At 37.2% G+C, this 24,387-nt stretch overlaps 2 protein-coding genes across 3 annotated transcripts in view; one reads left to right on the top strand and one right to left on the bottom strand.

The window, feature by feature from the left end:
- LOC129030525 (uncharacterized) overlaps positions 1-20,303 on the top strand; it is a 62,176-nt gene extending 41,873 nt beyond the window's left edge. Inside the window, exon 3 of one of the 2 annotated variants that reach the window (XR_008500692.2) lies at positions 20,151-20,303. The gene's annotated coding sequence lies outside the window, so the exon portion shown is untranslated. Of the gene's footprint in view, positions 1-9,493; positions 9,596-20,150 lie in introns of those variants that run through there. The other variant, XR_008500690.2, reaches the window with a different exon arrangement.
- GCLM (glutamate-cysteine ligase modifier subunit) lies at positions 2,266-24,021 on the bottom strand. The gene is made up of 7 exons (XM_054475906.2): positions 22,840-24,021; positions 18,328-18,393; positions 15,377-15,461; positions 11,664-11,723; positions 10,454-10,656; positions 8,458-8,572; positions 2,266-2,970 (listed from the first exon to the last, which is right to left on the bottom strand). The coding sequence occupies exons 1-7, from the start codon at positions 22,963-22,965 to the stop codon at positions 2,801-2,803; spliced, it is 825 nt and encodes a 274-aa protein (XP_054331881.1). The 5' UTR covers positions 22,966-24,021; the 3' UTR covers positions 2,266-2,800.
- Positions 24,022-24,387: the final 366 nt, after the last annotated feature.

Raw genomic sequence — 24,387 nt, 5'->3', positions numbered from 1 at the left:
TACAGCTTTTTTTATTCATATTTACTGGAAAAAAAACAATTATATAAACTTTCTACCTTGGTCTCACTGGATGCACATCTCCTCAGAAAACATCTGTTATATAAACTATTGATAACTTAGCTTTCAGTTTTAAGTAATTATTTGGTAGTATTACCACTCTCTATTTTATGGCTTTTTAAACATTAAGTCCTTAAATATTTGAAAAGTGTTCACTATATTCTGATAGTTCATGAAAAAAAGATGTGAACATCAGCTTGGAAAACTTATATATAAAGCCTTAAAAATCAGTGTTTTAAAAGATTATTCAATAATAGAAAATCAAGAGTACAGAGGTAAAAGTAAAAACTCATTAAAAAATTCTATACATGATCCCCTTCAGAAAATGAATCTATAATCTTGCTTCTTTGTCAAGAGTTGAGGGTGCAGGTAGGAGATCACCAAAAAGCTCTGCTGAAGTTTAGATACATTAGCAACTAAGTTTTTTTTTTCCCACTTTCAAAATAACCCTTCAAACAACCCATTTTTATAAGTCCAGGGTTATAAAAACAATAAATGGGATATTAAAGTTCCCTCTTAAAATATCTTGGCCAGTTCACTGTATAGATTTAAAATAAAATGAAAACTTGTTTAAGGACTTATATGAAAAAAATGTTGGGCATTTCCAGATGTAAAGATGAACTATATATATATTTAATAACAATGCATACAATTAATATAAAGGCTAGAAGGCATAAGTAGCTCAATATCTAAACAAGTTTTCCCAGGCAAATCACATGATTTCACATAATTTTTTTTTTTTTTTTTTTTTTTGAGACAGAGTCTCGCTCTGTTGCCCAGGCTGGAGTGCAATGGCGTGATCTCGGCTCACTGCAACCTCTGCCTCCCAGGTTCAAGTGATTCTCGTGCCTCGCCTCCAAAGTAGCTGGGATTACAGGAGCCCGCCACCATGCCTGGCTAATTTTTGTATTTTTAGCAGAGACAGGGTTTCACCATGTTAGCCAGGCTGGTCTCGAACTCCTGACCTCAGGTGATCCACCTGCCTTGGCCTCCCAAAGTGCTGGGATTACAGGCATGAGGTGTGCCCGGGCAGATTTCACACAATTTTAATGATCAAATTACCCAATCAGTAAACCACAAAATCGTACTTAGGAAAAGGGTCTATTATATTTATTTTGAATATGGAACCATAGTTCTTTTTCCCTAGGTTGAGAAAACTTGAGCAAAATTAGTTTTATTTAGGCCTGTGGTTTAAAAATATTGAGATACAAGAGATTTTTTTTTTTTTTTGAGATGGAGTCTCGCTCTGTCGCCCAGGCTGGAGTGCAGTGACGCGATCTCAGCTCACTGTAACCTCTGCCTCCTGGGTTCAAGCGATTCTCCTGCCTCAGCCTCCCAAGTAGCTGAGATTACAGGCGGGTGTCACCACACCCAGACAATTTTTGTATTTTAGTAGAGATGGGGTTTTACCATGTTGGTCAGGCTGGTCTCAAACTCCTGACCTCGTGATCCGCCCGCCTCGGCCTCCCAAAGGGATTACAGGTGTGCTGGGATTACAGGTGTGAGCCACTGTGCCCGGCTGAGATACAAGAGATTTTTAAAGAAGTTTTCAAACTATTCAGGTTACAGACACAAATTTATAGAATTAAGGAGATTTATAGTGTACATCAAAGTCCATAGCTTATTTATTTGCAATTTTGTGGTTCTTAAACTAATGAAGAATTATACTAAATGACCTATATAGTCTCTTTTAGCTATAAACTTTCAATTATATTATTCTGCTTTAAAATAATTAAGACCGTATCTCAAAGTTGTTTAAGTAGATAATGTTGGCCCTGAATTAAGGATTTTTTTTTCATCCCCTTTCTGGCTTTTAGTCCTTCCTAGTCAGTTATTAATGGGGAATAAATATTACACATTTTACTCAACTGATTCTTAATTTCTGGCTCTATTGCCCCCTCCTCTCTCCAGAGCCCACAGTATCCCAACATATGGTAAATACTCAATACTTATTGAGGATTCTTGAATGAGTAGCAATATATACTAAGGATGGATCAATAATTTAAAAGAATCTGGATGGAGGTGACAGTAGTTGCTTTTATAAAACCCCCAAACAATAATTTCAAAGCTTCTAGTCTCCTGTCAGATTTACTTTGGTTTGTCTTTATAAATAATAAAAAGAGAGAATATGGCACAAGAATACAAGGTTAAATCATTACAGCTAAACTATAAGCAAGGACACATAAAAAAAATTTAGGTTTCCATTCATGTATTGAAGAGTGAATTTTATTTACACTACTAGTAAATCCCAGCTACTCCAGTTACTCTGATATATCTTATCAATAACAGGAAAAATATCTTCTTCCAGTATTTCAGTTTTAACAATTGTAATTAAATTGCTTGGTTATAATAAGAGTTAAGAAGCAATTAATGAATTTTTTTTTGGAAATAAAAAATATGTATATACATTACCCTGATACCTAGGCCAAAATATATCTAACAACAAATTTTCTTGATTTATATTAGTCATAAAAATAAAGGAAAAATATATTGTAAGTATTTTCTTTCTAGACAATTTCAATTAGAAAACAATAGTTTAAGGAAAGCAATACAGTGGTTCATGAGAATGGATTGATATGGAGGCAAGATAAGTATTTAAAACTTGACAGACAACATACTGTCAAATATGACGAAAGAATATCTGCCTCAATGACACCATTTATAGGCAGTAACTAGATTTTTACACATCTCAATTTTCTCTCATATTGAAGGAAATTACAGGTAAGTTATGCTCCTAAGTCAGTTAAGAACCCCTTCTTTTAGCTTGTAAAATGTAGCCTTTTGATTTGATAATTCCTCTACTTTTCACAATGACTGAATACCGCAGTAGCCACAGCGGCACCCACTCGTGTGCTTGAATGTCAGGAATGCTTTCCTGAAGAGCTTCTTGGAAACTTGCTTCAGAAAGCAGTTCTAAAAGAAACAACAACAAACAAACCCCAGCATGTTAAATTGGAAAACAAAAAAGCACTTTAGTATGTAGGTAAGCATTTAGCATAACAAAAGAAACACCTCAAAATTTAATATATAATATGCTTATTCTTCATGTGTGTGCTATGAATCTGAACCAGAATATTAGAAACTCCCAGGCAGTTATTTAAAAAGTATCTACGCCTGTACCCCAGCCTATTTAATTCTTAACTTTTGGTGAGTGGAGCCTAGACATCTGCAGTTTTTTAAAGATCTCCAGGTGATTCTAATGTATAGTCAGGGAAAAATACAGGAAAGTCTAAAGAAGAAAAAAGTAACTGATAATCCTATCAGTTGGAGATGATATACCATTGTCATGCATTTCCTTACAACTTTTTTGGTGTATATGAGTATATATCTTCATATATATATATATCTCCATCCATATCTTGAATCTCTATATATCTCTATATCTTGTATCTGTATGTGTGTGTATATCCATATCTTACAAAATTAGAAATCATATTGTAGTTAAAGCCTTATTTGCTTATCTTTTTCCACTTATATTGTGAATATTTTCCCATGTAATAGTCTGTGAAAACATCATTTTTAATAATTTCCCCACTACTATATTATATAGATATCATAAATCATATATTTCCTTATTATTGGTCAAAACATTTATGTTTTTCCTAATATTTTGCTAATAAAAATAATGCCAGGATAAACATTCTTTAAAAAAAAAAAAAAATATATATATATATATATATATATATATATTTTGAGATGGCATCTCACTCTGTTGCCCAGGCTGGAGTGCAATGGTGTGATCTTGGCCCACTGCAACTTCTGCCTCCCGGGTTCAAGCAATTCTCCTGCCTCAGCCTCCCAAGTAACTGGGATTACAGGCGTGCACCACCATGCCTGGCTATTTTTATATTTTAGTAGAGATGGGGTTTCACCATGTTGGTCAGGCTGGTCTCGAACCCCTGACCTCAGGTGATCCACCCACCTTGGCCTCCTAAAATGCTAGGATTACAGGTGTGAGCCACCGTGCCCGGCCTCGAAAAATATTTTCAAATGAAAATCGGTTTATTACACACACAAAAAGTTGTGTGATGGGAGGACAGAAGGACTATATATATATATGTTATAACCATATTAATTACAGTACATTAAAATGGTGGTTTGCATTACAAATAAGTCTAAGTTTAAATATACTAGTGTTATTATCCAATGTATAGACTTTATATAATACATTTATCAGGAATGACAAAAAAAGCCATATACACATAAATAATGCCCATTTTACAGGTGACATTTTAAAAATGAAAACACCAATGGCTCTGATGACACCTGGGGCATTGATCCATAAACACCCTTTCTAAAAATAGAAATATTTGTACCAGCAATGCTTTCTTTAAGCATTTGAATACTTAAATCATTGCAAGACCATTTAAATAAATTTTCGTTATCAACTATGTCTTACAAAAAAAAAGTCTACACATAAATTTATCTCCAAATATGGAAGAAACAAACCGTCACAATGATGCGGATGATGAACATTTTAAAATGCATGCCTGGCTGTGGAATGAAGTGCCAAAGTACAAGTACATTCTTAAAGCTAGATACACGCTATATTGCCAACTGCTTTACAGAAAGGCTATACTTTACACTTCTACCAGCAGTCGATAATTTGACAGTGCCACAGTGCCAATTCTTTTTTTCTTTTCTTTTCTTTTTTTTTTTTTTTTTTTGAGGCAATGTCTTACTCTGTTGCCCAGGCTGGAGTGCCGTGGCATGATCACAGCTCACTGCAGCCTCAAACTCCTGGACTCAATGCATCCTTCCACCTCATTCTCCTCAGTAGCTAGGACTAGAGGTGTGCGTCACCAAGGCCAGCTAATTTAATTATTATTATTATTATTTTTGTAGATATGAGGTCTTACTATGTTGCTTACGCTGGTCTCAAACTCCTGGACTCAAGTGATCCCCTGCCTTGGCCTCCCAAAGTGCTGGGATTACAGATGTGAGCCACCATGCCCAGCAAATTCCAAGTTTATATCCAAGCTCTCTATGACTGCTCTGATGCCATATCCCAACACTCCTCTCCTCACTGCCTCACTCCTCTGGCCACACTGGCCTCACCTCCTTGCTGTATCCTGAAAACCTCAAGCACATTCACACCTTGGGGACTCTGAATTAGCTTCTCCCTTTTCCTTGAACACACTTTTTCCAGATATTTACATGGCTCACTCCCTTCCTGCAGGTCTCTGATTAATATTCCCTTAGTAGAGAGGCCTCTCTGACTGTACTATATAAAACAACAATTAACTTGGATACTCTTTCTCCTTCGGCCAAATTATCTCCATAGCATATACTACCACTTATCGTATGTAACATTTATTTTATTGTCTGTCTCCTCCCATTAGAATATAAATTCCATGAGGGTTGGTTTTTGTCTGACTTGATCCTTTATCTCTAGTACCCAGAACAATGGCTGACAAATGGTGCTCAAACGTCTATTAAATGCATCAATCAATATGGAAAGATTCCACTGGGGTCAGAAGCAACCTACAGATAGGGATTAAGTGAGCATCTTCACAGTTTGATTTCGGAGTGCTAAAGGACCCACCTACTCCCAAACTGCTGTGATACCTGAATAGCATTAATAGTAAACACTCAATCAATGTTAGCTATTTTCATGTGCCAGGTACTTTTCTGAGTACTTTACATGTATTAACTCAGTTAATCCACATGCTAACCCTATGAGATAGATACTATTATCTCTTTATGGGGGGAAACCAAGGCAGAGAGGTTCGGTAACTTGGCCAAGGTCACACCACTAGTAAATGGTAGTTTTCATATATAGAATGCAAATGCCTCCTTGGAAAAGTAACATTAATATGGATTTGTTTATCAGATTTTCTAACAGAGAAGACCCTGAGGGAAAGAGACATAATACAGATTGGATTTAATCGAAATGGGGGGTGGGGAACAAATAAAAATGGAAAGTTCTAAATTCAGGATCATCTACTTTACAATTTTACTCTCTAGGTAAATTGTTATTACACTTCTAGAACAAAGGGTAATGGAAAATAAACCCATTATGGGGAGTAAGGGTAATTTTTAGAACAGGGGTAGACCTTCAGGGAATTTATAAACAAAATTCTATTTTAGATGACAAGCAGAGTTAAATGTTTTACAGTTTTACAGAGTTAAATTTTACAGAGTTAAATGTTTTACAGTTAAATGTTTTACAGTTTTTACAGTTTGGTTGCTTAAAAAAATAAAAAATATGACACAAAATCAGAGACTATGCTATTCATTTAACTGCTTTTAAAATTTAACTATGGTTGAACTCTTTAGTCAGTAAACATGACAAATTAAATCGAGAGTTGCTTTATTATAGATTAAAGTGTCTGAAGGTTCATTAATGATAAATGCAGGATAAGCCTATACATTTTCACCAAAAGTCTTAGAATTAAAAAAGACAACTAAGTATCAAATTATGTAATACAAAAAATATAAAAAAGGATTAAATCTCTCTCCTCATATACATATGCAATATATTTTGCCATAACAATAATGTATTAGCACACATTCTAAATGTCAACATTTAGATATGTGAAAATAAAACACTAGGAACCTTAATCTTTTCCTATTTCCTTTCCTACTAGGAAAAGGATTGAGTTTTTTTCAAGTGAAGCTAGAAGAGGGTACAGGCTGGATTATCAGCTGTTGGTAACAATTACTGTTAGAAGAGCCTCCAAAAAGTAAACAGACACATGACATCTGCCAACATATGGAAAGTTAAAATTTAAATGACTTATAGTTCAGAATAAATCAGCATAACAATTTGTTAGATTTTCACTAAAATGGCTTAAAAAATCAATTTACTTGATTGTGAAAGCTCTACTGGGGAGGCAAAAGTCCCTGTATTTTATTCTGGTATGATTTAAATGAAAATGGATAAAGTTTTCAGACTGTAATACTGTAACACTAATGTTTCAAATCAAAGAGATTGTATAGTGGAAAAGGCTCCAAAATAATCCAAGACTTAGGCCAAGTTCAAACTTTGCCCAAAGCCAGCTGGGTGACCTTGGCTAGTTCCTTTCACTCTGAGGCTCTATTTCCTGACAAAAAAAATGTATGGTTTCCGTTGTTGTGAGGATTATAGATAATCTCTCTGAGGCATTTGGCATGATGCTTGGCATTCAAGGAAAAATAACTATTAAAACTCTTTCTCCTCCATCTCCCCCTCCTCTGATGAAACAGTGAAGAAATGAGAATGAAGTAGACTGCTAATAAATAGTATAAAGTCTTAATAGATTATCCATAGCATTCTTAAAATAAGCAAACTGAATCAATCCACTGATATTGTGTCATCTTTTTAGGTATGGAAGTAAAAGCTGAATATTTTTTTGGCGGGAATTATCTATGAAATGTAATTTCCTCTAATATTTATTAAATCAGAACTTCTATAAAAATGTCATCGAGAATTAAAACTTTCGCAAGACATTTCTCACTTATAACCAAACATTTCTCATTTATACCAAAAATACTTAGTAATATACATTACTTAATAATATACAGGCTCTCTGAAACATTTATCTTTGCAAGTTATGTTCAATATTATCTTCTAAGTCTTTCTAGTTATCTTATAAAATGTTGTAAAAAATTATTCTATAAAAGGCAGACAAGCCATTCTCATTAATCAAATAATATTTCTGATTAACACTAAACATGTCTTAATAAAATACCTACTTACCTATCCTAAGATGCTTATTAAGTTTTGAATTAAATTACACTTTTTCCAGATATTTATCTCCTTGAATAAAGTAGCTTTTTGGCCAGGCACAGTGGCTCATGCCTAAAATCCCAGCACCTTGGGAGGCCGAGGTGGGGGAATTGCTTGAGTCCAGAAATTCAAGCCCAGCCTGGGTGACATGGTGAAACCCTGTCTCTGCAAAAAATACAAAAATTAGCTAAGTGTGGTGGTATGCGCCTGTAGTCCCAGCTAGTTGGAAGGCTGAGGCAGGAGGAGAGCTTGAGTCCAGGAGGTGGAGACTGCAGTCAGCTGAGATCATGCCACTGCACTCCAGCCTGGGCGACAGAACAAGACTCCATCTCAAAACTAAATAAAAAATCAAGTGGCCTTTTGGTCCAGTCTTTGCTATACTAGATAGGATTATATATATTACTATTTAGAATGTCTCAAAAGATCTTTTCTGTGCAGTTTAATATTTGTGAACCTCAAAAGACCAGATGTTCAGGAAATGATCCCTTCACTTTTTTTTCCCCATTGGTACAGAGATAAAGTTTTCTGAAAATAAAATAAAGGCATATATGTTTTGAACTAACCATTAAGAATAGTTCAGATAATACTGTATTTTTATCACTGTCCACACTTAAAATTATGTATCAACAAGTACTTTTTGTAAGACAAAAGCTTATGATCAATCTCTGTAATGAAAATATCAGTTTTACCTTTTGGATCATTGTGAGTCAACAGCTGTATGTCAAATTGTTTAGCAAATGCAGTCAAATCTGGTGGCATCACACAGCAGGAGGCAAGATTAACTTGGTTACTATTTGGTTTTACCTAGAAGTGAAAATAAAATCATGATATCACTATTAAATTAAATATAATACCAAAAGTAGAAAACAATAAGCAATAAAATAACTTAATTTTAGAATATATGAAAAATCACAATCCACAGTGATTAAAGTTTACAAAATACTTTTACATTAATATCTTTATTAATATATGCTTTTCTAACCCAGGTTAGTAGTAATAGGGAATAGGAATTCCCTATTACCTTTTCCCTATGTAACGGGGAAAGGAAATGTAACACTAGGGGAACGAAAAAGCCAACAGTACTACACTTTTTTTTTTTTTTTTTTTTTTGAGATGGAGTCTTGCTCTGTCGCCCAGGCTGGAGTACAGTGGCGTGATCTTGGCTCACTGCAACCTCCACCTCCCAGGTTCAAGCAATTCTCCTGCCTCAGCCTCCCGAGTAGCTGGGATTACAGGCGCCTGCCACCACGCCTAGCTAATTTTTTGTATTTTTAGTAGAGACGGGGTTTCACCATGTTGGTCAGGCTGGTCTTGAACTCCTGACGTCAGGTGATCTACCCACCTCAGCCTCCCAAAGTGCTGGGCTTACAGGCGTGAGCCACCATGCCCGGCCTGGTACTACACTATTAAAAAGTCTCCTGCTAGAACCATTTAACAATCTAATACATCTGCCTAGAAAACAAACATGATTTTTGTTAGTTTGTTAAGTGTGATGGTTTCAGCTACAGAGCGAATAGTTCTTAAAGGTAGAGGATCAAATACAAGTAAATACCTTTAATGTTAAAGTATAAAATATGGCTATGAATCAGACACATTTTGAAAGAGAAGAATTGACAGCTTCCAGTAGCTACACTGGTTAATTTACATTCTGAATCATCTAAGTCTCTCCGATAGTTTCTTGTCCTCATTCTGGCTATCATCAAGAAGGGGAAATACTTTCTCTAGGTCTTCCTGTCCATAAGAAACTCTGAAAGCTCTGAAAAGGAGAAGGCTGAAGAAGAAGGAAAAGGAATAAAGAAAAATACTGAGAGTAAAGGTAAAATGCTAGTAAGTGACTTTCCTAATAATTTTGTAGGTTATTAGACCAGAGAGTGGGAATAATTAATTTATGACACTCACTCCATATCAAGTTGTATGAACTGACAGTCTCACACATCTTTGAATAACAGCAAAATATTTGTTATATATAAAATATTCCCTTACTTAGGAAATTAGAGCCATGGTCTAATAGTACCTAAAGAAAAAGAAGGTTTTTCTTTCTTTTTTTTTGAGACAGAGTCTTGCTCTGTCACCCAGGCTGGAGTACAGTAGTGCAATTCAGCTCACTGCAACCTCCGCCTCTGAGGTTCAAGTGATTCTCCTGCCTCACCCTCCTGAGTAGCTGGGATTACAGGTGTGCGCCACCACGCCTGGCTAATTTTTTTATTTTTAGTAGAGACAGGGTTTCACCATGTTGGTCAGGCTGGTCTCGAACTCCTGACCTCATGATCTGCTCGCCTCAGCCTCCCAAAGTGCTGGGATTACGGATGTGAGCCACCACACCCCGCCATAAGGTTTTTTGTTAGGTATTATTGTTTTCAGCACATAAGTAGAACTGAAGGAAATGGCCTTAATTCATTTGGTATAAATGTTTTAACACACATCTTCTAGTATTTTTGTCAGTCATTTTAACTGGGATTAACATTCAGTTCAATCAGAGATATATTTAAATAAAAACAAACAAAAACCTCAAATGATTTAGATAAAACCTACCTCAAAACTCCTGCAGAAACAAAACAAAACTCCCACATGTGGAAAAGTCACCCCGCAGGGGTGGCCACTGTGTGCATGATGCTCAACAGTGTGCAGCAAAGACTGAAAAGGGCAAGTTCTTCCCGGAGTGCTCATGATCCTGTCATCCCTTACCTGTGCCCACTGATACAGCTGTTCCAACTGTGTTTTGTCTAGATCAGAGGTACCTATGGCAACAATCTTTTTGCTCTGAACTAAGTTTTCTAATTCCTCCCAGTAAGGCTGTAAATGCTCCAAGGAAAGATTAACTCCATCTTCAATAGGAGGCGAAGCAATGATCACAGAATCCAGCTGTGCAACTCCAAGGACAGAACAGGCTGATAGGAAGGAAAACACAAAGAAAATAAATGCTTGTTACATCATAAAAACAAATATTTCTAATGTTTTCAAAATATCCCACTGAATTCTGTCCATATTCTTCACTAGTTTTCAAAATAACAGATTATTTCATAGTTTACTTTTCATTTAGAACATTTCTATCTTTCAAAAATGTGTAAGTGCCCATTTACCTACTTGCTCTGTGTGGCAGACAAGTGGGTTTCTCTGACCTGCCTTCTTCCTAGGCAGCTTGCAGCTACTACTACATGCTCCTCTTTCTAGGGAACAAAATTTCTTCTTGTTTCCTAGGTCCCAGAAGTTTTTAGTAGCTCCCTTATCTTCATAAAATTTTCTTCTCCAGTTCTACTTTCTCACTACTATCGCATATGGATGATCACAGAATTATGACCTAATATTCTGTAACTAGTAGTCACAGCAAAGAATAAGCTTGAGACACTGAAAAACTGAATGTTTGGTCTTAATCCATATTTATAGAGGTAGATAATTTCTTAATTCTATAATAATAATTTAAGAGCTTATTTTAAATGATTATTCATTCTAAAGTTACATTAAAGAACCAATTATTTAAGGTTTCAATATATGTAAATACTGGAATAATTTTTTATTTAAGTATTGAATAACTTTAATATCACAATAACCTAAATGCTAAAAATAGATATATTTGGATTTTTTTTTTTTTGCCATTGTTGGTTTTGATATTTCACCTCTAGTACTAAAAGGGCTAAGAATAAGAACTTCTATCTCAAACAGATAGTGAACATTTAACTACATTACACCTTTTACATTCCTCTTGCATATCAAAATATGACCCTACATAAGTCAGTATGATTTTACAGAAGCCTTAAGAAACTAGGCTAGAACTTTAAGAGGTAAAATTGGAATCAACTCATTTTCTTTTTACCTGGACCTAAGCACAAGTTATAACTAATACACCTATACTAATTTAAAGTCCACTACTAAGATAAAAAATTCAGTTTTCGCTTACCCATGTCAACTGCACTTCTAGTTGATGATGAAGAGTTTGATCCTACAATGAACAGTTTTGCTGGGTAACAAAGAAAACAAAATTGGTTACTACATTTGGATACACATTTCACTATATGCTAGTATTAACACTACTATAATACTAAGATGACAGATAATCCTGAATGAATTATTTTTCCTTTCCCAGTCACATAACTTTATAGTTTTAATTTTAAGACATAAATGTATAGTTCCACTGTACTTTTAAAATCATGTGCTAGTTGCCAACAAATATATGTTTATCAAAACAAAAAGTAAATATTTATTTCCCATTTATTAGAAGGCAGGTTAAGATAACTATTGGAGCTTAAATTACTTGAAATTTATATTTTTATGACTTAAACATTAATAAAGCACATTATATACTTTCTCCAATAAACCAAAATCTATATACAAAGACTAAATTGAAAATGTAATGAGAAGAAAACTGAAAAAAAAAAAAAAAAGGCCACAATTCTACCTTCCTAATACAATCATTTTCATTTTCAGACACTATCTTCCAGTTTTTGGTCATATGAAGTAGGGCATAACATTATTTCCTCTTCTATTTGGCTTACCTTTATGTAATAAATATTTAAAATATATTTCTATGTAGTATTTAGTTATATTAAAATTTCTTTAATTTTAAAAATTTTTTGTAGAGACAGGGTCTCATTATACTGCCCAGGCTGGCCTTGAACTCTTGGCCTCAAGGGATCCTCCCACTTTAGCCTCCCAAAGTGCTGTGATTACAGGTGTGAATCACCACAATTTTTTTTTTGAGACAGGGTCTCACTTTCATCCAGGCTGGAGTGCAGTGGTGCGATCACAGCTCACTGCAGCATCAACCTTCTGAGCTCAAGTGTTCCTTTCACCTCAGCCTCCCAAGTAGCTAGGACTACTACCTGGCTAATGTTCATTTTTTTGTAGACACAGGGTCTTGATATGTTACCCAGGGGCTCTTGAACTCCTGGTCTCAAGCAATCTTCCCAAGGTGCTAGGATTACAGCACCACACCAGGCCAAGATTTTTTTTATCCTAATAGTCATGTGCTTACTGTAGAAATGACAAAGACCTATAAAAGTAGAAAGACCAAAAAGAATTGCCAGTCTCATCACCCAAATTACTGTTTAGATTTCTGTGTATTCTGTGGCTTTTTTTCCACTTAGGGGTGGCCTTGAATGTATTGTGTTTTTAGTGTATAATTTTACATACTTTTTTTTTTTTTTTTGAGACAGAGTCTCACTCTGTTGCCCAGTGGTGCCATCTTGGTTCATTGCAACCTCCTCCCGGGTTCAAGCAATTCTCATGCCTCAGCCACCCAAGCAGCTGGGATTATAGGCCTGCGCCACCATGCCTGGCTAATTTTTGTATTTTTAGTAGAGACGGGGTTTTGCCATGTTGTCCAGGCTGGTCTCGAACTCCTGGCGTCAAGTGATCCACCCGACTCGCCTCCCAAAGTGCTGGGATTACAGGCGTGAGCCACTGCGCCCAGCCAATTTTACGTGCTCATTTTTTAATGGTTGAATATTATTTTGTAAATTTTGAAGAGTGTCATTTATTAAATGAGTTATACTTATTGAACATTTAGGTTAGTAAATGTTCCAGTACTAGTTCCAGTTTTCTGTTTTCACATATATAATGCCAAAACAAACATCTTAGTAACTTTTTGTTCAGCATTATACTATATCATTTCCCAGGGATGAATTGTTAGAAATGTGATTATGAGTCAAAGCATGTGACCTTTTGTGTGAGTCTTATTATATTTTAAAAGATGTGTGCCAGTTTACCACACCATCACCAATTAAGAATTGCTCTTCTAACATAGGATGCTATTATTAAATTTTTTTTAAAACTTAGTAGGTACAATGCATACCTACACAAGACCACATTAATTGTCATTTCTTTGGTTACTAGGAAAGTTGAGTCATTTTCTATATTTGTAATATTGAGGTTTTGGTTTCATTTAAATTCAACTTTATATGTACATATTTACTTTATGTAAACTCACTGTTCAAAAAAATAAATTTATTCAATAGACAAACAGAGTAGCAGAAGAGCAAGAAAAGAAAAATCAAAAGAGGAAATGGAGAAAAATAAGGCTAATGAAATACCCTTATATAAAGTGCCTGACATTCAATATATGCAACACATTTTCTTCTATGTTTCTTATATGAGTCCCTGCCTTCCTACTGCTAGGTGATCTCCCTAAAAACACTGCTTCCCTGAGATTACTCCCTATTGAACAGCCATCCCAGCTTCTCTACTAGATGAGAGTCGGTATTTACTATTTTGGTCTAACTTTAGCCCCTATAACTCTATGAAAGCCCCCCCACTACTATTTCTCTGTCCATGAATTTGTGCCATCTGAAATGGCCTCCTCTCTCTGAAGGATAAGGCTTTTTTGGATAGGTAGAAAGAGGAAAGCTCTTTATATGGGGATAACTTTGATACCTATAAAAAAATCTCAAGCCCTCTAGGAACTGAGGACAACTTCTAAAAGACCCAAGATGGAACTAAATCATGAATTACAGTCAACCTCAGAAAGAATGTTGCTTTACGTCCTTTCCAACACAAACAGCAATGTGAAATTAACAGGAAAAAATGGGTTTTGGAGTTAGGCATACCTGAGTGGATTCCTGGTTCAACCACTTACTGGTTGTATGACAACCTTCAAGTTATTTAATATCACTAATGCAATGCAGTAACAGACTTAACTTGCAGGATTGTTTTGAGAATTAAATGAGAAAATATAACCATAAAGTACCCAGTACAGTGCCTGGCACAAAGCAAGACTCAATAAATGGTAGTTACTATAATTAGATTAAAAAGACAATACCCTATCTCATCTTACATGTAATTTATTATTGTCCATCTCAATAAAATAGCAACAACCACAATAATAACAACATGGTAGCAAATAATAGCTACCTAGAACTTACTTTGAGGCAAGCACTGTGCTAAGTGCTTCTTTTGTTATTTCATCCAGTTTACAAAGAAGCCGGAGAAACAGGTACATCCCCATTTTATAGAAGAGAAAACTGAGACTCAGGGAGGTTAAAGTCTTTGTTAGCCCAACATTATACTAGCCTGTAATCTGCACACCCCAAAACTTCAAAGCTCAAGCTTTTAATGACTATGCTATGCTAACTGTAAGGTGAGGGCAGAGACGGCGCATCTTTTCATTTTTGTATTCCTTGAGTATAGTACAGTTTCTGGAATTTGTCACTTACTACATTTCCTGAATGGGTGTTACAGTATTTTCTTTCTCTTCATGTAACTTGCCCAGGTTTCTTTTTATATTCCCAGGTGACCTCAGACATTGCTTACCAGTATCTTACCAGGAAGGGGGTACTTATGCTTGCTTTGGGTGGACGCTGCTTCTAAGCCTTCCCTTTATCTTTTCCATCTCCTTCATTTTAATCTTTCTACTGCTCTGAAGTTTGACACATAAATTACATCACATGATGACATCATCATGAAGAACAGCAAGTTGAAGTTTTATTCTGACTCTTATATAATAGCCAGCACTGACCTCTTATAACTCCATCTTGGAGTTTAAGTAAAATTATGTTAAAAAAGAATTTTTGTATTTCCCACATTTAGTGTCTGAGCAAAGAAAGGCTTATTCTAATGCCTAACAAAATCTATCACTTCTGCTGTGTAACAAAATAAACAGAAAAGACTGGACTTTACCAGAAACTTTCATTTCTTCTCTTTCATCAGGATTTATCTTTTCTGCTGCATGAGATACAGTGCATTCCAAGACATCTGGAAACTCCTATAATAAACACAATATTTAAAATAAATATAAAATTTAATGCTTCTGATTAATTATAAAATTTTCTATTATCCATAATGCCTTTTAGAAGCAGAGAACCTATAAAACAACAGAGTTCTCTACCTGAGGTCTGGGTGGGCTTTACAAGGGTTGTAAAGCTCTAAACTAAAGGTAAAGTGGTGTGTGTGTGTGTGTGTGTGTTTGTGTGTGTGTGTATCTATTTTCTAGGAAAATGTATCTCATTTTGACCAGGTATTTAGAAAGAAGCATGATCAAAAAAATTAAAAATAAACAAGCAGTGGGGGGATATGTAAGGAGTTAGAAACAGTAGCACAGCAGATAATTTTACTCTAAAAAGAAACCAATGAAAATAATATCCTCTCTAGATGACATATTAAAAACATTCTATATTAATTACAAGCATTTTCTTTTACTTTTTAATTTATTTGGATTTTAATGTTATTGAACTTTAACCTGTAAGGGGATTTAGTTTTTGTTTTTGTTTGTTTGTTTTCTTTTGTTTTGTTTTGAGACAGAGTCTCGCTCTGTCGCCCAGGCTGGAGTGCAGTGGCGCGATCTTGGCTCACTGCAAGCTCCGCCTCCCGGGTTCACGCCATCCTCCTGCCTCAGTGTCCCGAGTAGCTGGGACTACAGGTGCACACAACCACGCCTGACTAACTTTTTGTATTTTTAGTAGAGACAGGGTTTCACCGTGTTAGCCAGGATGGTCTCGATCTCCTGACCTTGTGATCCACCCACCTTGGCCTCCCGAAGTGCTGGGATTACAGGTATGAGCCACCGCGCCCGGCCTGTTTTTTTTTTTTTTTAATAGACTTTTTTTTTTAGAGCAGTTTTAGGTTCACAAGAATATCAAGTAGAAGGCAGATTGAACAGATTTCTTATTCACTCCCTACATTCACATCCACACAGCCTCCCCCATTATCAACATACCCGCCACAGTGCTATACATTTGTTACACTTGATGAACCTACATTGACATGTCATAATCACCCAAGTCCAGTTTATCTTAGGGTTTACTCTTGGTGCTGCATAGTTTATAGGTTTAGAAAACTGTATAATAACATGTATCCACCATTACAATATCATACACAGTAGTTTCATTGACATACAAATCCTGTGCTCTGCCTATTCATCCCTCCGTCCCTGCTAACCCCTGGCAACCACTGATCTTTTTACCAGTTTTTTTACTAGACTAGCAAAACTATAGTCTACATAGTTTTGTTTTATCCAGAATATCAAATAGTTGATATCATACAGTATGTAGCTTTTTCAGATTGGCTTCTTTTACTTAGAAATATGCATTCAAGTTTCCTCTATGTCTTTTCATGGCTTGATAGCTCATTTCTTTTAAGCACTGAATAATATTATATTGTCTGGATAGTTTATATATGCATTCATAATTTATATATACACTCGCCTACTGAAGAACATCTTGGTTGCTTCAAATTTTAGCAATTATGAATGGAGCTGCTATAAATATCCATGCACAGGTCTCTGTGTGGAAATAAGTTCTTAGCTTCTTTGGGTAGATACTAAGGAGCATAATTGCTGGATTTTATGACAATAGTATATTTAGTTTTATAATCACAAGCATTTTATTTTTATTTATTTATTTTTATTTTACTATTATTATTTTTCTGAGACAGAGTCTCACTCTCTTGCCCAGGCTAGACTGCAGTGGCGCGATCTCAGCTCACTGCAACCTCTGCCTCCCAGGTTCAAGTGATTCTCCTGCCTCAGCCTCCTGAGTAGCTGGGATTACAGGCACGTACCACCACGCCTGGTTTGTTTTTTGTTTTTTGTTTTTTTGTATTTTTAGTAGAGATGGGGTTTCACCATGTTGGCCAGACTGGTCTCAAACTCCTGACCTCAGGTGATCTACCTGCTTCGGCCTCCTGAAGTGCTGGGATTATAGGCGTGAGCCACTGCGCCCGGCCTGTAATCACAAGCATTGTAAACCAAAACTTTTTTTTTTTTCCTGAGTGCAGCAGAAAAAAGCAAAGGCTATTTGAATGTATTTTAGTGAATAATTTACAAGGATAATGAGAAAATATTAGTACATATAAATCAGATACATATTACCTTACATTTACAATATCATACAAAGTAAACGGCAAAGGCTTTCCCATGATTCTTAAGCACTTTCACAGTACATATCAGGGGTTCAGTAAGTGTTTACAAGTCAAGCATAAGTAGAATAAACAGTCATTTCAGAGAAACAGAGATTGATTTTAAAAAAACCATAACTCAATGTCTATATAGTAGCTATAGAGTTACATGGTTGCAGTATGCCCAGGGGAACCAGTATTTCCAGCACATGTCCTTTTCCATACTTTTAAAGTAGCCTAAGTAATGTGCTGTGAGCCTTTGACTGAGTTGGATTTCAAAGTGTGGTTTAGGGTTTTGAACATTAACATTTATGATAGTAGCCATATACTGACATTTAGTGGAACACAGTTCCTTATTGTTTCATCAGAAACTGACATTTGAAAAATTACTTCTAGTGATGTTGAGTCTACCAAAGCAATCTACCAATCACAACTGATAATCATTCCTCTCCTAGACCAAATATAAACTGAAATAAAACACTGATAGTGAGGAAACCATGGTGAGAATTAAGCATGAGAATCCTAGTATCTTGTCTGGTTAAAGAGTTGTCTACGGTCTAGATTTTCTGTTTTATGCATAAGCCTACTGGATCAGAGTGCCGTCTCAGCAAATCAACCACAGAGAGTTTATGGCTAATTGCCTATTTGACTTCCCTCACAAAACTGAAGAAATTAACTTCCTGTTTACTTTACTTCCTTTCTGACCTGCATGATTTTTGCATTCACATTTCACTTACCCTGACCAAATCTGGGTTGATTTGGGAACTCCATTCATTCAAGGTTTTTTGGATACAATCACGAAGCTGCAAAAGGAATGCATTTTGAAACTGTTAATCAAAGTCTATATACTTTTCTGTACTTCTACAATAAGAATATATTAATTTGATAAGCAGGAAAAAAAGGTAGCAACAGGAAATACCATACAAACCCCAATTTTAATTCTACAAGGTTTTTGTTTCCTTCAACATACATAAATTCAGGCCTGTTTTCATCCTACTCTTGTTTCTCAAATGTTCTTGAACTAAAGCAGTTGTCTAATTACTTTAAAGCTTTTTTTGTACCAGTGAAAATTTAAGCTAACTGTTGAGACACAAAAGCATTCATAGGCCAGGTACAGTGGCTCATGCCTGTAATCCCAGCACTTTGGGAGGCTGAGGGGGGCAAATCACCTGAGGTAAGGAGTTCAAGACCAGCCTGGCCAACATGGTGAAACCCTGTCTCTACTAAAAATACAAAAATCATGTGGGCATAGTAGTGCATGCCTGTAGTAGCTACTCGGGTGGCTGAGGCAGGACAATTTTGCTTGACCCCAGGAGGTGGAGATTACAGTGTGCTGAGATGGTGCCATTTCATTGCAGCCTGGGCAACAGAGCAAGACTCTATTTCCAAAAAAAAAAAAAAAAAAAGGTATTCATAAAGAAACAAAAATAAGGTTTATAAACAGAGGAACTTGGGGTCAAGCCCAGGCTGTCTGACTAGAATTCATATCACAACTATGCTACATTTCTCAAAGACAAACAAATTAAATTATTAGAGAATAAGTGTGGCTGGTAAATCCTACCTCAGATTCACCTGTGCTGTTTATTAAAAGTTCAGACTCCTGAGCCTAATCCTATACCCACTGAATCATTCTCCAAGAGCAGTTTGGACTTTCATTTTAACAAGCATCCTAAGGAGAGTACTTTATCTATGTACTCTAAAGTCTGAGAACCACCAGGATAGACATATCTTGCAGAACTCAACTTGTATGACATTCCAGAAGTCATTTCCTAACATTTAGGTGCACCTCTAACCTGTCTTCCATGTTTTCTTAGATAAACAAAAAAAAAAATTTATACAAATATTATAGTATGTTGTAAATTAATTCAAACATACTTTATTAGTGTATTTCAGACTTATTTGATAGTAGTCCAAAGTAAGACATACATTCACATAGTGAGCAAAGACCTATATACATATAATGGAACAAAACATTCATAAAACGGTATTTATGCTCACAACATGCCAGGCACTCTAATAGCTTCCAATATATTAATTAGAAAAAATATACTGGTCCATGACTCACTGAACTGATTTATGCCCACTAATGGGCCAAACCTGGCAATCTGAAATCACTGCCTTATTAGATAACCAAGGACACAGTGTTTTGCATTCTTCTGTGGGCAATCAATGAAAACACAAATGAGTAACTAGAGACAAGCCCCTGAATTGCAAAAGCACTTTCCTAATAGAAACAGCAGACACTAAACTTCTGAACTATCTGAACTATGACTGCTTATGATAAAAACTGATACAACCACTTTACTACGTACATCTTAGTACACATGATTACAAGAGATAACTGGTTTATCAATTTAAGGGCACAGAACTACCTATGTTAAGATTTATAACCCATAATAATAATTTACATGCTAGTCACAACAGTTCACTTGAATTCAAATTACAAGGTCTAGATCTTTATGTAAAGCATATTTATAATCAAATTTAAGTCAGTGGATGAAAATGAGTTAATAATCATTCCAGATAGAATTATAAGTCATAATATTCTCTTAAAAATTAGTAAAAATCGAAGGAGCAGAACCAACTAGAGATTAAAAATTCTATTGGAAGTGCTTTGGCTCAAATCGTGGGAGAATTCTAAGAAATTTCCCTCTGGAAGGATGGCTCATTTGCACACTTGAGGCTTTCCCGATGAATTCCTCAATTCAGGAAGGTAAGTCTATTTTCATAGTATTCACCCTCTTCTTGAAACCATTTCTTTAATTAACCTTGGATTCTGCAAAATGTCAGGACAAATCATAAAACAGTCTAATGTTATAATTACGTAGGAAATTCATTGACTTTATCACAAGCCTAATTATTTTTAATCTCGTAAATTACATGTTCGCTATATTGACTAAACATTAACCTTGTACTTGGGTTAATGTTTGTCATTAACATTAATGTTTATGTTTGTTCTCTGCTCTCTTCATTCTTATAATACACACCCAATATCACTGAGGATAAGCATCACCACGACTTAGCCTACCACTAGATCTGGAGTTGTATAAGAATTTTTTAAATACCATGATTCAACCGGTCAAACACCCTTACAACAAAGAACTGGGCAAAACAGTCCTATAATGGTCCACTTACAAACTGTTTGATTTCATAAAATTCCAGTGAGACAAAAAATCTGGGCAGAGGTCTTAACATTTTTTAAAAAATTAGAACTAGAAGAGACCTTGTAAGAAATTTAACTGACCCAACATGTACATTTTCTCTTGACCCAACATGTACATTTTCTCAAAAATAAGTGATTTGTTCAGTTTATTTAATCTCTTCAGTGAAGCTGAACTGTTCCAAGTAGTACATCCCAATTTGGAGCTCTGGATGTCACAAAGTTCTTTTACATAGAAACAAAATGTGCCTCCCCTTTTGCTCTTACCAAGCAGTCATAGTTTCCCTACAGTATGATGCCATTCCTTCAACTTTTCCTGAAATGTTTTCTAGTTTCTTCAGTTTTATCCTACTGTTATGAAGCACCCTAAATAAAACACTAGAAACCAGAATTAGTCCTTTGAACAATGTTTCACAAACTGTGGTATGTGACTCTGAGCATCAAGAAATCAACATTTTAAAAATTAAAATAAGAGAAAAAATCAGAATATACAGTATAAAATAAGGGCTAATATCTTTTTGTGAAACCTGTTTCAGATATACTGATTATACAACTATTAACTGGATTGCAAAGTAAAATGTACTTCTTACTGCGTTTGCAGTCAGAAACTCTCTTGAGTCACTACTTTAGAGTATGTTATTGTGAGATAGGTAAAATTTCACCCAATAATATCAATATACGTGCAAAATTCTGTATTGAACTACCACCAACAGTACTGGAAGAAATTAAGAGTCTATGTACCGAATACAGAAATATTTATCTGTGGGAGAAACAGCCAAAGTAGGTGGTTTAAATAAAACAAAACATACACACTGAGCTGGAACGTGAACACAGAATGTGGTACAGACTCAGATTCCTACTAAAGTTACAAGCAAGAGTTCTCATCTCTTGATGGGCACTGACCCCAACAGCAGGCCTGGGCACAGGTCCAGCACTTAACTCAGAGGGATGCCGTGTGCTGCTGCACGGTCTGTTAACATCTCATAGAAGAGAGCAGAAACTGCTTAGGAACACAGCTGATATCATAATACAACATAGTTTAGGAAGGTTTTTCTCTTAAATAAGATTTATCTTTCTGATGGAACTAGACGATAGGGAGATAGATGCCTGCATGGTGAGCGTTTTCATATATTACCTCTTAATTCTCACAACAACCTGATGAGGAAGGTGTTATTACCCAACTTTAAAGTAACTTTTCCAAAGTCATATAGCTCCTAAATCTAAAGGTTTTGTTATTTTTTAAATACTAAAATTGTCCCATACCACCAATATGCACAATGTGCAGTGGATGACTATCTGCTCAGAAATGGCCAACAAATAGGTAACAAGTTTGTAATTCCAGATTACTCTCTGTCACCTCCAACTAATGACTAGTCTTCTTATTTTCCAGTTTTTACAAAACTTTTATTTTTTAATTGATAGATTATATTTGTACATATTTATGGGGCACATGTGATATTGTTACATGCATAGAATGTACAATGACATTCTGTTACGTGCATAGAATGTGTACTGATAAAGCATACATAGATGCACAGATAAGTGCATCAAATGTGTAATGACTAAAGTGAGGGTATTTAGGGTATTCCAAAGCCAAAATTGAGTGCTTACTCATTTGCCTCACTGCAATAGAGAGTCTAATGTCAACATTTTAAAAGTTAGGATGAATACTACTTCATCTGAATGCACCAAAGGATAATCTCCGAAAATATTCCTTTACCTGGACAGGGTGGGGGAAGGAAGTGAGATGTGGAGAGGGACGGAGCAACCTCCTGGCCCTCTGTGACCTCCGTGCCAGGAAGAGGGACCCAGGATGTTTGAGTTTTGCTACCAGCCTTAAGCACCGAGAGAGGTGTCACTCAGTGCGCAGCTGCACCGGCTAAGTTTTTTAGACGCGTTGCCCTCAGCAGCGGGTTTGGACCCAAGGTCGCGTCGACACTGGCCCCAGCATCTTCCCGCGGGCGGAGCCCAGGTGCACGCGAGGCCCTGCCACCCTCCCTCGCCCGCGGGCGCTTCTCCCTTGCCGGAACCGCCCGGCCCCGCCCGAGGCCTGCCCCGGGAGCCCCGCAGCGACTGTCGCCGCGCTCACCTCCTCGCTGTGCGTGGACGGGCACTTCTTCCGCAGGCGGCCCCAGTTCAGCAGGTTCCCTGTCTGCAGGTGCAGGGTGCGGGCCCGCGCCAGGAGCGCCTTGGCCGCGCGGCTGTCGGTGCTCATGGCAGCGGCCGCCCAGGGGCCGAGCGGCGAAGGGGCTGCGGGCGGGCGGGCGGGCGGGCAGGAAGGCAGCCGCCCCACAGGACGCGGTGCCCGAGGCCCGAGAGAGACCCGAGAGGGAGCGCGAGGCTGCCGGCGCCGCGCGGCTGGAGCTGGCCTGCGCTCGGGCCCGAGGGAGGCCGGACGGCGGCTGGGTGGCTGCGGCTCCGGCTCCGGCTACTGCGGCCGCAGCGGGGGAGCTGATTCCAAACTGAAGGAGCTGTTTCCTGGAAGACAATGACTAAGCAGAAATCGTAGCCGAGAAAGTGCTTCGTAACCGTTACTCATCCCGCGGCGGGGCAGGGGCGGGGCGCGAATGGCTGCGGGACGCCGGCCCGCGAGTGACTGGCCCTCGGCCTGCGGCGGGCGTGGCGACGGGTGGTGCGCGGCGGGCGCGCGGGTCGAGAGAGCGTGGCGGCGCGACCCGGAGCGCAGCGCGCGGCAGGTCTCCCCCTGGCGGTCAGAGGACAGCGCGAGGCAGACACCGCCTCCGCCTGGTGAGGTCTCCTGGCGTTCAGGTCGCGGCTCCGCCCACGGCCGCCCCGGGGCCGGCTTCCTACACGTCTCTTTAAAGGGCAGTCTGAGCGGCCACCGAGGCTCGGAAATAATACGTAGTTTTCGTTCTCAGAAGCAGCTGTTTATGCGCAAGCGCCCCCTTCTTCTTTTCGCTTTGCTACCTTCAAGGACCTTCTCCCAAACTGCTAATTTTTCTTCATCAGTTAAAGGTCTATTGATTCACATCATTTGCAGGCAGTGTGTGAAGTCAACGAACAAGACTGAGTCTTTGCCCTTGAGACGCGTACACTCTACCCAGAGACAAGTTCTAAGCACAGGAAACAAGTAATTTTATAAGAACATCATAGGGCGGTTATTCTCCAGATGAATTCAGATTAAAGAGGACACTTGAGCCGGTGAGGTCACAGAAAGCTTTTATCACCCACCCCTTTAGAGGTGGTCGAGATTATTTACCCCTATTAAATTTCACGTGTGGTGGTGGACTCGGTATAAACATCAAATTGAACATGAATTGAGCTTTCCTCAACAATCTTTCACATTCGTTGAGGTGAATCAGATTATTAAAGGCAAAACGAGATTCTCATTATAAGCGGGGACAATATAGGTATTGAAAAGAGAGATGAACCAGTTGGTAAAATGGTAAGAATTAGGGGAGGGATGGGAAAAAAGATCTTTCTAGGAAGTTAGAAGTTGAGCCTGATGTTGAGTAAATATTTATTGGCTGAATGAATGATGGTAAGAGTTCATTGAAGGAGCTTGCGCTGCTTTTTTTTTTGGATATTGATTTTTTATTGTAGTGAAAGAGCTACCCACAAGCACCACCACTACTTAAACATATTTTGATACACTGTAACATACAATTAACATTTA

Source organism: Pongo pygmaeus, chromosome 1 (genome assembly GCF_028885625.2).
Source record: "Pongo pygmaeus isolate AG05252 chromosome 1, NHGRI_mPonPyg2-v2.0_pri, whole genome shotgun sequence".
Lineage (NCBI taxonomy): Eukaryota > Metazoa > Chordata > Mammalia > Primates > Hominidae > Pongo > Pongo pygmaeus.
Note: the sequence above shows the minus strand (reverse complement) of the source record. Positions and strands in the feature narration are given on the sequence as shown.

Bases quoted from the DNA above. Each gene is read 5' to 3' on its own strand.
- GCLM (XM_054475906.2), bottom strand. From the start codon at position 22,965: ATGAGCACCGACAGCCGCGCGGCCAAGGCGCTCCTGGCGCGGGCCCGC. The intron at 10,657-11,663 runs GTAAGCGAAAAC...CCTTCCTATCAG, and splicing joins TAGAAGTGCAGTTGACATGG to CCTGTTCTGTCCTTGGAGTT. The intron at 8,573-10,453 runs GTAAGGGATGAC...TTTCACTTCTAG, and splicing joins AGCTGTATCAGTGGGCACAG to GTAAAACCAAATAGTAACCA.